Here is a 14,498-nt window from a genome sequence, read left to right on the forward strand (position 1 = left end):
GTTAAGGCAAGGTCACCCTGCAGTAGGGAAAGCCCCTCGCTCAGAATGACAGGTGTCTTTGTAAGAGCAGAGACACGTGCGGACAGACACACAGAGGGAAGAAGGCAGGACTGCAGGGATGCAGCCACCAGCCCAGGGACCCCAAGGAGCACGAGCCTGCACCAGAAGCTGGCAGAGGGCACATGGCCCGGCCGACACCTGATTTCAGACCTCCAGCCTCCAGAGCTGGGAGAGAACCCACTCCTGCTGATCAAAGCCCCCCCCCCAGCGTGGGTGTTACACGCAACTGATGAATCACTGACCTCTACCTCTGAAACTAATGATGTACTGTATATTAATTAATTGATTTTAAATTAAGGGGGAAAAAGATATCTTGGGGACCATCCTAGAATTGTGCCTACTGCAGAAGGGATAAAAATCTTCAATAAATGTTCGGGGTGGGGGGGAGAACAAGAAAAGAAACTGAGGTTAAAACGAAGGATTCCTCTCAGTATTTCCATGGTCTCATTCCTACTCCCAGGGGGCTGTGCTCACAGGAGTTCAGCGCCAGCCCTGCGCACCATCCAGGTAAGGGCCAGGTTTCCTTAAGATCAAAGATAAGAGCCCTGGAAACCTTCAGTGCACCTGGAGGCTGGCCAGACGGACTCCTGGGGAACGGAGTGGATGTCACGCTCCTGAGACCACAGGGCAAGGCGGCCTGGAAGCCCACAGGCCAGGAAGAAGGCTCAGCACCGTTGTCCCTAGAGTCCTCAGCCCACTCTTTTTACAAAGAAATCTATAAAAATTGATCCTTCAACTCAGCTGTGGCCAGAGACCACTCATTACTGCCCAACACTTCCCTATTCCTTTATAATAAACCACTGATTCTTAGTGAGGCCCATGGCCCTCCAGCTAAATAACTGTTTACCACCCCCTGCAGTCGGCTGTTGCCATGTGATCAAGTTCTAGAAGGTGTGGGATGGCGTTTCCATGAGGTATCCTGAAAAGGGAGAAGCCATGCTCTTTCCATCACTTCCTTCACCAGCTGGCGGGAACGCAGAGGTGTCGGCTGGAGCTCCAGCCACCACTTTGGGCTAGGAAAACAGGAGCCTCAATCTAGGGCTGGAAGGTCGGAACACTGCAGGGAGCATGGGTCCCTGAGGTCTTCAGGGAAAGCTTGATGGTAGCCATGGTTAGCTACAGGAGAAAAACAAAACCAAAAAACCAAAAAAAAAAAAAAAAAAGGTATTAAAACTACCAACAATGCAGTTTTCCGTCACATGCGGTCAAAAATAGGTAGATTCTTTTATTTGCAAATAAAAATTCCACCCTTTTATCAGCCCAATAAATATGTGGAGGGAAAAAAATTTAGGTCGATTAACTAACCTTCCCTATCCCTGGAAAGCTTGTTTATAAATAATTAGATTCATGAAATGGGCATAGTTTCTGACTTGCCTGATAGGACTCATTACTTACCCTCGAGGAGAGGTTACAGAACTTCTAGAATAAGAATCACTTAAATTACTTCTTGTTGGGTTTTTTTTTTTTTTTGCTCTTACCCTTGGATTCGTCTTATGCTTCAGTTGAACAGTAAACGTGGGCCTCGGTCTTCAGCTGCCCTGGGTTCTCTCTGGTCCTGGTTCATAGTAACATTTTGATTTCTAAAATTGTTCAAAGAATTGGATCCTACAGAACCTACAGCTTGATACTGGCACGAGCGTTTATCTGTGTGTCCTTCCTGATGGCGGGCACGGCCGGGCCGGCTACTTCCTCCCCGACAATCTCTCTCTCTCTCTTCCAGTTCTCTTGTCCCTGCACAAAGGATCCCGATGGTCCGTGTTCAGCCCGTCCCCATGTGCTTTTCGCCACTGCAGACACAGAAGTCAGACGCACCCACCCAGGACATTAGGCAACATACTCAGCATTAGACTGGGGACAAATGAAGATTAAAAAAAAAAGAAGAAAAAGAGTAAGGGTCTGAGGAAGCCTGAAGCAAGCTGGGCATTCCAATTGCCTTCCTCAAAGGCCGGAGAACGAGCCACTTACCTGGAGACACCACCCACCGGATATCACCTACCCAACAGGGCACCCCCGACCCAGCAGGCAGGGGGAGGAAGCTTCTTCCTGACACACTTCATAACCCAGGGTGACCCCGGAGCCTGGATAACCAACTTGTACCTGACCAAAAGGAAAATGAAATTGAGTGGAGAAACTGAGTGGGTCCACCGCTGGGCGGGGCTTTGTGCCCGATGCGGTCTCTGTCCCAGGGTCCCAAGCCATCAGCTCGTCCACAAGCTGCACGGTCTGCCGTCCCCCTCAATCTCCACCCTGGCTAAGAACTGTGATTCTAACAGACTCTGAACTAGAGAACACACTGGTGGTGACCAGAGGGGAGGTGGGCAGGGGGACGGGGGTGGGGAGGGGGCACGGGATGGGGTCTAAGAGGGCACGTGCTGTGAGAGCACTGGGTGTTGTACGGACGTGTTGACTCACTGTATTGTATGCCTGATTCCAAAAACACTGCCTGATAAATTAAAAAAAAGAAAAAGTTTGTGATTCTAGGGGCACTTGGGTGGCTCAGTGGGTTAAAGCCTCTGACTTCGGCTCTTGTCATGATCCCAGAATTCTGGGATCGAGTCCCGCATCGGGCTCCCCGCTCCGCGAGAAGCTTGTTTCTCCCTCTGCCTCTCCTTCCCCGTCTCCTTCTGTGTGCTCGTGTGCACGTGCACTCTCTCTCAGATAAATAAATAAATGTTTAAAAAATAAATGAAGATTATGATTCTAGAGTGCAGGACTATGTACTACACACTCTCCAGAGGCCACGGGAATTTGTCCATCGTGAACAAACACTAAACATGTTTTAATAAATGAGTGATTCAGAAAGAAGAGCCCTGCAGGGATTATCATTTTTACTGGACAATGAAGAAAGTTGTAACGTGCCGCCGGGCGAACTGTGACAGAAGCCAGATCTCGGCTTCGCGCTGACCTTAAGCCTCACGTGTGTGTGCCCAGGTCTGAGCCCAGCCGGGGACAAAATGCAAGGCGGGACGTGTGTGGAAGTCAGGAGGCCCTACTTACCAGTCGTGTTTACCTGCAGGGGCTGCTCACGGAGGCAGCAGCTTTATTTAGTTTAAAAATCAAACTAAGCCCCCAGTCTCCACCGTGACCAACGTCCAGAGCACGACTGGCCCCTTGCCCTGGGCAGGGCAACTCGGGAGCCCATCCCAGCAGAGGGTGCCAGTGTCCACACGCCTGTGCTACGGGCTCCTCCCTCGGGGCTCCCCCACCGGCCCCCTCCTGCGTGGCCCAGCAGACCAGGAGACCAGCGCACCCAACCCACACACACCCCGGGGACCAGCGTGCCCACCCGCCCCCCACACCCCGCGCTGCCCTGGCCCCAGGCTCACCGACTGGTGCTCAGGGACTCACCCACCTCACTCCAGAAATGCATGAAATCAGACATCCTGAGGGACAAACTGTACCAGCAGGGAAGGGGTGCAGCAGGGTGAGGGGGAAGTGGGGGTGGGGGGCAGGAGCAATGCATAAACGCTTCATCCTTCCCGGCCCAGCGGTGATTCTGAGACAGGGCAAATAGATTCCTGGAAATTCGTGGGATCTGGACCAAACAGTCTAGTCAATAGGTCTGCAGGGCTTCGGAGGGCGGGGGATCCCCAGGACCACCCTCGGTCTGGCAATTCCCTGGAAGGACTCCCAGAGCGCACTGAACCCTGTCCCGTTCATGGCTACGGTTCGGGACAGTGAACAGACACAGCTCAGCGTCAGCCAAGGGACAGGCTCCAGGCGGGCGAGGGCGTTCCAAGCTGTCCCCGGCCCAGGGCTGTGGACGGCGCTACCTCCTCGCGGCCTCCCGGTGTGGTGACGCACACAGAGTTCTGCCGACCAGGGGAGCTCACGGGGCCCCAAGTCCTCGGCCCAGGGACGTGGCCACGACCCTCCACCAGGCACCGACCTTCCGTGCCCAGCCACTCTGGAGGTCACCTGACACCGTGTGGCCCAGGCCCCAGGCGAACCAAGCCGGTCCGCCAGGCAGGACGCTGCCGCGGCCCAGGGATCAGGGCAGAGGCGGGGCCCCTCTCCGGGCCGCAGCGACAGGTAACCGACGCGGGGCGCTCAGCGCGGCGGGGCGGGGCGGGGGCGCGGCAGGACGCGGCCTGAACGCGCGGCCCCGAGCGGTGCCCGGAGCGCCCCACGGCCGCGCTCATCTTCATCATGACGCATGACGGCTCCACCTAAGACATCGGAATGTGTTTCTCTTCCCCTCTGCTTTGCGGGAAGACGCGGGAGCCCACGAGCACCGCGGCGCAGACCCCCGCGCGCGTCCGGCCGGGAGCTGCTTGTCCCGTGCCCGCTCCTCGGAGGGGACGCAGCGCTGCGGCAACGGGCGTCGTGAGAACTCGGGGACATCGGTCCGGGCTGGAAGCAGGAGCCCCCAGGACGGGTCGGGGGAGTGGGCCTGCCTCTCCCTGTCGGCCCCAAGTCGGAGGTGGGGGGAAGGCTCGTGGCCACAGAACTCCAGCCCACGACCCGCAGCCATCAGCCCCCGATGGCCGGGTGCGATCAGCAACGGCCGGCTGCCCCGGCGTCCCCCACCTCCGGCTTGGGGCCAAGGGCGAGAGCCAAATCCATGCCCCGACCGGTCCGGAGGCTCCTGCTTCCAGTCAGCCGCCCTGGGCATTCCCGCGCCCACGGCCCCCCGCGGGGCCCGGCCGACCCGCCCCCCCAACCTCCCGCCGAGAGGCTGCCCCGCCCGCGCCTGCGGCTGCGTCCCCGCCGAGCGCACGACTTAGTGTCACGATAATTTGCAAATTATTTCTCCCGGTCTAGAAGGAGAGCAGTTTTCATTTTAAATTTTCCGCAGCATTTCCGCAGCATTCTCCAGAAGAGATGCTGTCGTGACATAAAAAGGCCGGAGGGCAGGGGCTACGAACCTGAGTTCCAGCGGCTAACCAGAGCGCTAACTCGAGAACCCATCGGAGAGCTAACCGGAGAGCTAACAGGGGAGCTGCCCAGAGCGCTAACCAGAGAGCTACCTCGAGAGCTAACCAGAGAGCTAACCGGAGCGCTAACCGGAGAGCTAACCAGAGCGCTAACCAGAGAGCTAACCAGAGAGCTACCTCGAGAGCTAACCAGAGAGCTAACCGAAGCGCTAACCGGAGAGCTAACCAGAGAGCTACCTCGAGAGCTAACCGGAGAGCTAACCGGAGAGCTAACAGGGGAGCTAACCAGAGCGCTAACCAGAGAGCTACCTCGAGAGCTAACCAGAGAGCTAACCGGAGCGCTAACCGGAGAGCTAACCAGAGCGCTAACCAGAGAGCTAACCAGAGAGCTACCTCGAGAGCTAACCAGAGAGCTAACCGAAGCGCTAACCGGAGAGCTAACCAGAGAGCTACCTCGAGAGCTAACCGGAGAGCTAACCGAAGAGCTAACCGGAGAGCTAACCGGAGAGCTAACTGGGGAGCTAACTGGGGAGCTAACCAGAGCGCTAACCAGAGAGCTACCTCGAGAGCTAACCAGAGAGCTAACCGAAGAGCTAACCGGAGAGCTAACCGGAGAGCTAACTGGGGAGCTAACCGGAGAGCTAACCAGAGCGCTAACCAGAGCGCTAACCAGAGAGCTACCTCGAGAGCTAACCAGAGAGCTAACCAGAGAGCTAACCGGAGAGCTAACCGGAGAGCTAACCGGGGAGCTAACCGGAGAGCTAACCGGAGCGCTAACCAGAGCGCTAACCAGAGAGCTAACCAGAGCGCTAACCAGAGAGCTACCTTGAGAGCTAACCAGAGCGCTAACCAGAGAGCTACCTTGAGAGCTAACCAGAGCGCTAACCGGAGAGCTAACCGGAGAGCTAACCAGAGCGCTAACCGGAGAGCTAACCGGAGAGCTAACCGGAGAGCTAACCGGAGAGCTAACCGGGGAGCTAACTCGAGAGCTAACGGAGAGCTGACCCAGCCTCTGAAGTCACCCGTCGAGAACACATCACAGGGCGCCTGGGTGGCTCAGTGGGTTAAGCCGCTGCCTTCGGCTCAGGTCATGATCTTGGGGTCCTGGGATCGAGTCCCGCATCGGGCTCTCTGCTCGGCAGGGAGCTTGCTTCCTCCTCTCTCTCTCTGCCTCTCTGCCTACTTGTGATCTCTGTCAGATAAATAAAATCTTTAAAAAACAAAACAAAAACACGGCGCACAGCGGAGCGGAACGCCGTCCCCGCTCCCCGCCGTCCCACAGACACGGCGCCCGCGGGAGCGACCAGGCCCGCGACACCGTCCTCTCGGAGCGCCCCGAGCGCAGGCCTCGTGCGGAGGGAACCGGGGGCGAAGGCCCGGCCGGCAGCACCGTGTCCTTCTTACTCGACCCCTACTCGGGAAAGGGCTGTCGCCGCGGAGAAACGGAGCCCGGACCCGCGCCGCGCGCGGCCGGGCTGTGGGAACCGCCGGCATCTCCCGGCGCCTCCCCGGCGGCGTCTGTGCGTCACGGCGGCGTCTGTGCGTCACGGCGGCGGAGCGCGTGCGTCACGGCGGCGGCGTCTGTGCGTCACGGCGGCGTCTGTGCGTCACGGCGGCGGCGTCTGTGCGTCACGGCGGCGTCTGTGCGTCACGGCGGCGGCGTCTGTGCGTCACGGCGGCGGAGTCCGGCCCACGGCGCGGCGAGCCCTGCGCGGGACGCCCGGAGCCAGAGTGGCCCTGCGCGTGACCTACACCGCAATTAACAGTAAAACCTAATGAAAAAGGAGCTCCTGGCGGCCTCAGTCGGAAGAGCGTGGTTGATCTCGTGGTTATGAGCTCAAGCCCCTCGCTGGGTGCAGAAACTATGTAAAAATTATGTAAAACAATAAAAATTTTTAAAAACTTAATTTTTTAAAAAAGTTACTCAACAGTCAATCAAGCAGGACATAAGCTCCATATTTCTAGAAAATGTATAATGCCATTAGGGGACATGTAGGCTGAGCGCCGTATTATACTAACATTCGTACCCCTCGTTCAGAAAGCGGCATTTGTTTTATCATGTTTATTAACGTGTGACGTATAATTAGCCCCAGGGGTACAGGTCCGTGAATCAGGCTTACACACTTCCCAGCACGCACCATCGCACACACCCTCCCCAGGGTCCATCACGCACCTGTCCCTCCCCCCACACGCCAGCAACCCTCAGTTTGTTTTGTGAGGTTAAGAATCTCTTGTGCTTTGTCTCCCTCCCGATCCCATCTTGTTTCCTTTTTTCCCTCCCCTACGCCCCACAACCCCCCTGCCCTGGCTCTCAGCTTCCTCGTATCAGGGAGATCATATAACTGTCTTTCTCCGCTTGACTTACTTCACTCAGCACAATACCCTCTAGTTCCAACCACGTCGTCACAAATGGCAAGATTTCATTTCTTTTGATGGCTGCATAGTATTCCATTGTGCATATGTACCACATCTTCCTTATCCATTCAGCTGTTGATGGACATCTAGGTTCTTTCCAAAGTCTGCCTATTGTGGACATTGCTGCTATAAACATTCGGGTGCATGTGCCCCTTCAGATCACTACATTTGTATCTTTAGGGTAAATACCCAGTAGTGCAATTGCTGGGTCGTAGGGTAACACTATTTTTGACTTTTTGAGGAACCTCCTGCTGTTTTCTAGAGTGGCTGCACCAGCTTGAGAGCGGCATTTCTATCATGCCATAGTGTTTCAATTACCTATAAAATTTAATTTACTGTGAACATAAGACCTAATGAATGAATGTTAAAACATACTAATTTAGTTCAAGGAAATGGCTGCATAGTCAGAACTCCAAGTTCATATGCAAGCCCAGCTGAGAGGGACCCATTGGTGGAACAGCATCTGTTGGTCATTGGCACTGGTACAGCTCAGAATTTATTTCTCTAGATAGCTGCTGGTTTTTTTTTTAATTTATCTATTTGACACAGAGAGAAGGAGAGAGAGAGACAGAGAGACAGCAAGAGAGGGAACACAAGCAGGGGGAGTGGGAGAGGGAGAAGCAGGCTCCCCACTGAGCAAGGAGCTGGATGGGGGGCTCGATCCCAGGATCATGACAGGAGCCAAAGGCAGATACTCAACTGACTGAGCCGCCAAGGTGCCCCTAGCTAGCTTATTTCTAATTATTATGAGGAGTCCGTTCTCTGCACTGTGATGTTATCCAAAATGCTTTGATCACTCTTAAATATCACAGTAGATTTCTCTGCAAAAGAAACAGAGCACCACACTGAGGCTTCAAAAAGACCTTGCTAGTTCTAAATACAGCCGGAGAAATTAGCGTTCTGTTTCAAGACTGAAAACCGCATCCACCAGCTATGTATTTTATTATCCCTAAACTTCAAAACGTTTGCTCCCTACCTTCATCTAGAGATCACAGGATCTGGCCATTCTGATTTCTGACTCCCTTTGGACACTCCTAATCGACTCTGCCCATTGTTGTACAGACTCAGACATAAAGCTTCCAGCTTCTCCTCCCTGGCAGAGCCTCGCAGGCCGTCTGGCCTCACACGGACTTCTCCGGAGCTGCCCATTCGCGAGCCCAAGCTCCAGAGAAGCATTCCTTCCCGTCCAGCTCGCGTCACCACCCCCCTGACACCCCACCGTTCCAGGTCCACCCCGTGACTCGGGAAAAGCTACAGCTCTTGGTAGAGACTCCCAGGCATGTCTGCACAAATCTGAGAACCCCCCTGTACTTGCTTAAGTGCTTTATTCTTAAGAGAAAGGCCAAAATTCTCCCCCAGCCCTGCCTCAGACACCCTCATCTCTTTGCTGCCCTCCACGCCAGGCTACTAGCGCTGCCTTGAAAACTGCCATGGTAACCGCCTCCTGGATACCTTCTCCCCACGCATCCTTCACTAACCTGCTTCCACGCACCCCTGGGAACTCGGCTGCCCACCGCTCCTTCAGAGCCTCCAACCCACCCCCTGGCTCCCGTGCTGGCTCCAGCCCTATGTGCCCGCAGACCGGCACCTGGACCCCTGGCCCCGCCGTGGTCAGTCACAATCTGACTCTGTAATTAACGTCTATCTGTCCCCCAGGAGGGGACGTTCCAGTCCGTCTGCACCGCAGCCCTGGCTGGCACACCATGGCTCACAGGCACTTCGAGAAGTAACCTGGGACTCAGGGGACCAACGGTCAGCGGGTGCACCGCTAGGCTGTGTCCTCGGGATCTCAGATGACCTGTTCTGTGCCCCAGGCCCCCGGCTCCGCTGTACTACCGTAAGCCAACAACACAGCACCTCGCTGACACCCTCCAGCATTCGGGCACCACTGCCAAGTACGGACCAGAAGCAAGAAGAAAGATTACTCAAGGTCAAGGAAGGTCTAGTGGGAAACTACTCAAAATGTATCTGCCAGTAAAGTGCTCCTGTGGCCAAGGGTGAATTAAATGGAGCTCTGATCAATTATTACAGCTGATCTGACCCTGAATATTGAAAATATGGCCACAGCATATCGTTTATATTTTGACATTATAAACCCTTAGGTTTGTAATGATTAATTTTTTAATAAAGTTACAGTCTTTTTATCAATTAAAAAGTTCTCAAATTTTTAGTAGCAAATCCTACTAAATTAATAACACTTATTAAGGCGTGCACACACATAGTTAGAAATCATCCACAGCAGCCCAGCCTAAAGACAAAAGGGTAAAACCTGAGAAGTCAACCAGGGAATAAACCGCTTCCTCCTGAGACTTAACACAGGGTAGTAAGAACGAACATCCCAACATTAGAAAATCCTTTCACAATACCAATATCAAGCTATAGTTTCTTTTCTCCTTTTCAAAAAGATTTCTTTCCGGGGCACCTGGGTGGCTCAGTGGGTTAAGCCTCTGCCTTCGGCTCAGGTCATGATCTCAGGGTTCTGGGATGGAGCCCCGTATCGGGCTCTCTGCTCAGCGAGGAGCCTGCTTCCTCCTCTCTCTGCCTGCATCTCTGCCTACTTGTGATCTCTCTCTGTCAAATAAATAAGTAAAAATCTTTATTAAAAAAAAAAAAAGATTTCTTTCCATCTGACCATGTGAAATTGACATAATTGCCAATTAGGGGCCCATACAATTATTTTGCCAATCAATTTATATTTCTACTTAACAAGCCTGACAGCAACTTTTAAAGGAAACATTATGAAATATTCTTCAATTAAGTAAAGAATTATTTAACAGATAAATATTCTTAATGGGTCTCTCGTGTGGTTTTCAATAAGCTGTGCACTTGATTAACCTCCCAAGCCTGTTTGGCACAACCGTAATTTTTACAAATGAGATAGGATGGAGAGATCGTAAAGAAGGAATTAATCACACAACGGTCGGTGCTTCAGTCACATGAGAGCTCTTAATTCCTATTAGTTAAGTCGGAGAATGAACCCGCTGTTACCACCATAAAATACTCTCGCTCTTCAAGGGGTCTGCGGGACAGTTTCTTCCCCTGGACTCTCGTGGGTCACCGTGCGGATGCTCTGAGATGTGCCATGGCGTCCCTCGTCCACCTTCCGGGTACCTGGGATGTCTACCGGGGTCACTATGTAGAGCTAGATTTTAATATCATTGCAAGTCTTAAGGTAATGATAGTTAATTGGGACATTAACTTGGGACATTACATTACAACCAGCTCTTGTACAAGCTTCCCTGAACATGGAACACTTGTCAGTATGGAGCTCAGGCAGCCCGGAAACCCCAGGCAGGGAGTCTCCATGTGAACAGGAATTCGGTTCAGTATTTACTGGGCGCTCACCCTGTGCCAGGTGTCAGGAGGTCCTCGGGGTACAAACATCAGTCCCCCAATTCCAAGGACCTTAGTCTGGGGCAGGGCACAGGGCATCAGCGGGGCACGGGTGAGAAGATGGCTCAATGTGGATTTCATGCACAGCCGGAGCACTCCCGGGAAAGGGTACCCTGCTGGGGCCGCTCACTCCGGGATGCTGGCACCGTCCTGCGCCGAGATCAGCGGTGATACCAAATCTCAGTGCGTTCGACCTCGTTCGCCCGCGGAACCCGTGTCACCCGAACCGAAGCCATCGCGTGCTGGTGGTGGAAAGAGGGCTCACAGCTCGGAGCTCGGCAGGAAGGCAGCAGCCGCGCCCCCAGCAAAGGGTGGCTTTTACGTGGATAATAAAAGTGACTCAATTGTATCTACAATTTAATACCGAGAAAAACCCGGGTGAAGTTTAGATGCTACCATTCTATACAGAGAGCTTTTTAAAATATGTTTTCTTACTGAAAGTTCTGAAGGCCATTTAGTTCATGAACCTAAAATTCTCCTCTCCCACTGAAAGTATTTTTTAACGCAGTTGTGATGAGAATGGCTCCCGGGGCCCAGGAACAGATGGACAACGGCCGGAATTTACGGAACACGTACAATGGGCCCATGATAGCTCTAGGCGCTCCGTCGAACAACTCTTGTATCTTACTTGTGAAATATAACAACGTCGATCTGTGTGACAAAACGTTCACTGGCAAAGCATTATGAAAGAAAATGAAAACAATTCCACATCCAAGTCCTAGATGGGTAGCTTCCTAAACACATTCCTTACCAAGGGATTTGGATTAGAGGGGAAATACTCCGTACCTACCCACGGCCATTTCCAGACTCTTCTTACTCGGGTATCTAATGGAATTCATTCCGCAGACTCCTGCCATCGGGCGGGACCCCCCACCGTCCCCCCCGGTTGCGGTCTCCCTCCTACTCTTACGAGGACGGAGGAAGCACACGTTAGAACAGACGGAGTCACGCTCTGCCTCCTAGCCGTGCTCATGGGCATGCGCTGAATCCCTTTCAGCCAGTTTCCCACCTGGAAAGCGGGGATCACAGTCCTTCTGACTTAGCGTGTTGTTGAGATCAGGTCACGTGCAGCTGCACTTAGCCAAGTCCCACCACACGCAGTGCTCCTGCTTCCACATGTCGATGAAGGCAGACACACAGGCCCGGAACACCAGGCAGGAACGTGGCTGGAGAAACCAGGAGAAACTGAAACAGTCCAGTGATCCCAAGAACCAAGTGGTCTGAGACTCTCCCATTGGGAGACCAAGGGTCTGGGGTCACTGACGATTCCTCAAGAACAAGCAGGGACTGCCTACAGCATGGAAAACTCACATTTCCCCACTATTCTCTGAGTGGAGAACTGACATTATTATTCTCATACCCGCTTCTAAACTTAAATAACAAAACTAAATGTTTCTTAAGGCAAATTTTCAGAGAATAAAACCTACTTCGTGGCTTAGAACAAATACCATAAGCACCAGTTTAGAAAGTAATGTCAGTATCATACGAAAAATGGAGAACACTGAATGTCTCAGTTCAGCCAAGTACCTTTCAAGACAGCAATCTACCCAGCAAACGTCGGAGCAGTTACTAGAAGCTGCTGGCAAGGATTCTGAACTCCCAGGAAGGGCTGCTGGGGATCCGTAAGAGACTCCAGCCCCACCCTGCCCCCAAAACCCATCCCACGGCACTTCCTGGACTCCCGGACGGGATGCAGGGGTCACTGAAGACAGGAAGTCCTCTTCAATCTGGGAAATTTTCTTCCGCAAGCTTGGCACCAGTTGCCAGCTGGGCACAGAGCGGACACCCGAAAGACCAGCACAGCACAACAGGAAATCTTTATAAAGAGTCTAACTGCTTTTATTACAAGGGTGCAAGGCAGCATTTCACCCAACACAACCAAGAGCAAACCAGCGTCTTCTATAAAACAGTTCCAGAAAGTTCAAACAGGAAAATGGAAGGTACATTATCGGTAATGATTCTCATACGACAGTGTTTAGCGTTGAAACTTCATGTCACTCCAACAAAGTGTAATCATTTTCTAGCAAACATGGCCAAAAAAAAGTCTGCTGTTGGATTTTGTTTGCCTACACACATATCAGAACATGCCCACGATGAAAAACGTGTTCTCACGGCACTCCGTGACACCAGCATCCACCCGCGCTCAGATTCAGCCAGTTGTACCAAATACCAGAAAATACAAAATGATAGGAAATATAAACATCAATTTGTATTTCAAGTTTATAACATTTTATTTACAAAAATAGGCTGGGAGGAAAAGGATTTGCAGCCCCATATTCTTTCCTGGGGGGACTATTTTGCGTCATCTTCTGGGTTTTTTTTCCTAGCGATTTTTCAAGTCGCAGGTGAATTCCTCCAGACTTGGATTCGCCCACTAGAAGCTGGGGAGGCACGGAGGCGAGGGGCGGGCTGGGGAGGGGCGGCGGGGGAAGGGCCGTCGGACAGCGGGCACACGGGTGACGTGCACTGGACTGGCTCATGCACTCGGCGACGCAAGCACGCTTCTCGACATCGACACCAAACGCCACTATTTACAGGAGCTGCGGTCTCGTCCGAGCCCCGACGGCACCTGCTCACCAGCGCGACGTGACCGGGGGACCGTGGCAAGGCGGCCGCTAGGACATGACTCCGAAGACGGGGTTGTGGCGGCAGATGCTAGGGCCGTACTCCTCGTAGTCCTTCTTGGTGTGGCAGACCTGGAAGAACTCGGGCTGCGGGGCGGCGGTTCGAGGGGATCTCGAGACCCTTCCGAAAGGAGGTCGGAGTCCTACCCCAGGACACCGGCCGGAGAGTCCTGCCCCAACACCCCACCCCTCAGCCAGGCCCCTGCGGGAAGCTCCGCGCCCCTCCAAGGCCCGAGCTACAGACTGGGACCTTATTTCATTAATTTAAAATGGACTCGGCCCCCCTTACACCAGCTACACGCTCCCCGGAATTAGCATTTCACTAGCTACTGGCAAATTTGAGGATAAAAAGGAGTTGTCACGTGAAATGGTTACAGGAATTAATGACTAAAGCAAGGCGTCTAGGTGACGTCTGGACTTCACCTGCCGTATCACCTGTAACCCCTGACCGGCAGGGACTCGCTGCGCAAAACACCTGAGACGGATCTCAGCTCTCCGGGACCCGAGTGCCAGGCACAGTGCGGGCGCGCTCCACCCACCCAGGACCGCACGGATGTGCTCCCGCCCCACAGAGGGCACAGGCAGGAGATGCGGAACGGCCTGGGGAGGACTTACCGTTGAGGCGAGCATGGAGCCCCCGAACCACACGGCGTACCGCTGCATGTGGTGCGTTATCACCTGGACCTCCACGGGCTTGGGCTGGAAAGCAGACGGCGCACAGTCACCCGCCAGGGCACACGATGGGTCACCGCTCAGCTCCCGGCTGACTAGACACCCGCTCCGAGAGCTGGCAGTGGGGCGTCCTCCCACCACTGGCACGAGGCCCGTCCCTTGTGTCCGAGTCCCTCCGTGGGGATCAGCCCGCATGTGGCCTCCGGGAGGAAGCATCTGAGCCGCCCCCCACCCCAGCGCAGTGGTGCCGAGGAGGCCCCCGGTCAAGGAGGCGCGGCGCTCACGAGGCTAAAGGCCTTTTAAACAGTAAACAATCCAAGCAATTAACCCAACTCGTATTTTCTTACAACACAAATTAGCTGTTTTAGCACCACAGAGCTAGATCAAGTGTCCCAAACCACTGTGAGAAGTGACCCTTCACCAAGAGTACGATCCGCTGGGCTGAAGCGTGCGTGTT

The 14,498-nt window shown here is 53.7% G+C and overlaps 1 protein-coding gene across 3 annotated transcripts in view; it reads right to left on the bottom strand.

The window, feature by feature from the left end:
- Positions 1–12,951: 12,951 nt before the first annotated feature.
- Positions 12,952–14,498, bottom strand: part of ACTR3B (actin related protein 3B) — a 73,735-nt gene continuing 72,188 nt past the window's right edge. For all 3 annotated transcript variants that reach the window (XM_032304552.1, XM_032304551.1, XM_032304553.1), the window contains 2 exons: positions 13,985–14,068; positions 12,952–13,456 (listed from right to left, as the gene is read on the bottom strand). In XM_032304552.1, the coding sequence (XP_032160443.1) occupies positions 13,361–13,456; positions 13,985–14,068 (180 nt within the window). In that variant the 3' untranslated portion in view covers positions 12,952–13,360. The remainder of the gene's footprint in view (positions 13,457–13,984; positions 14,069–14,498) is intronic.

The sequence above is a fragment of the Mustela erminea genome, chromosome 11, assembly GCF_009829155.1.
Source record: "Mustela erminea isolate mMusErm1 chromosome 11, mMusErm1.Pri, whole genome shotgun sequence".
NCBI classification, from domain to species: Eukaryota; Metazoa; Chordata; class Mammalia; order Carnivora; family Mustelidae; genus Mustela; species Mustela erminea.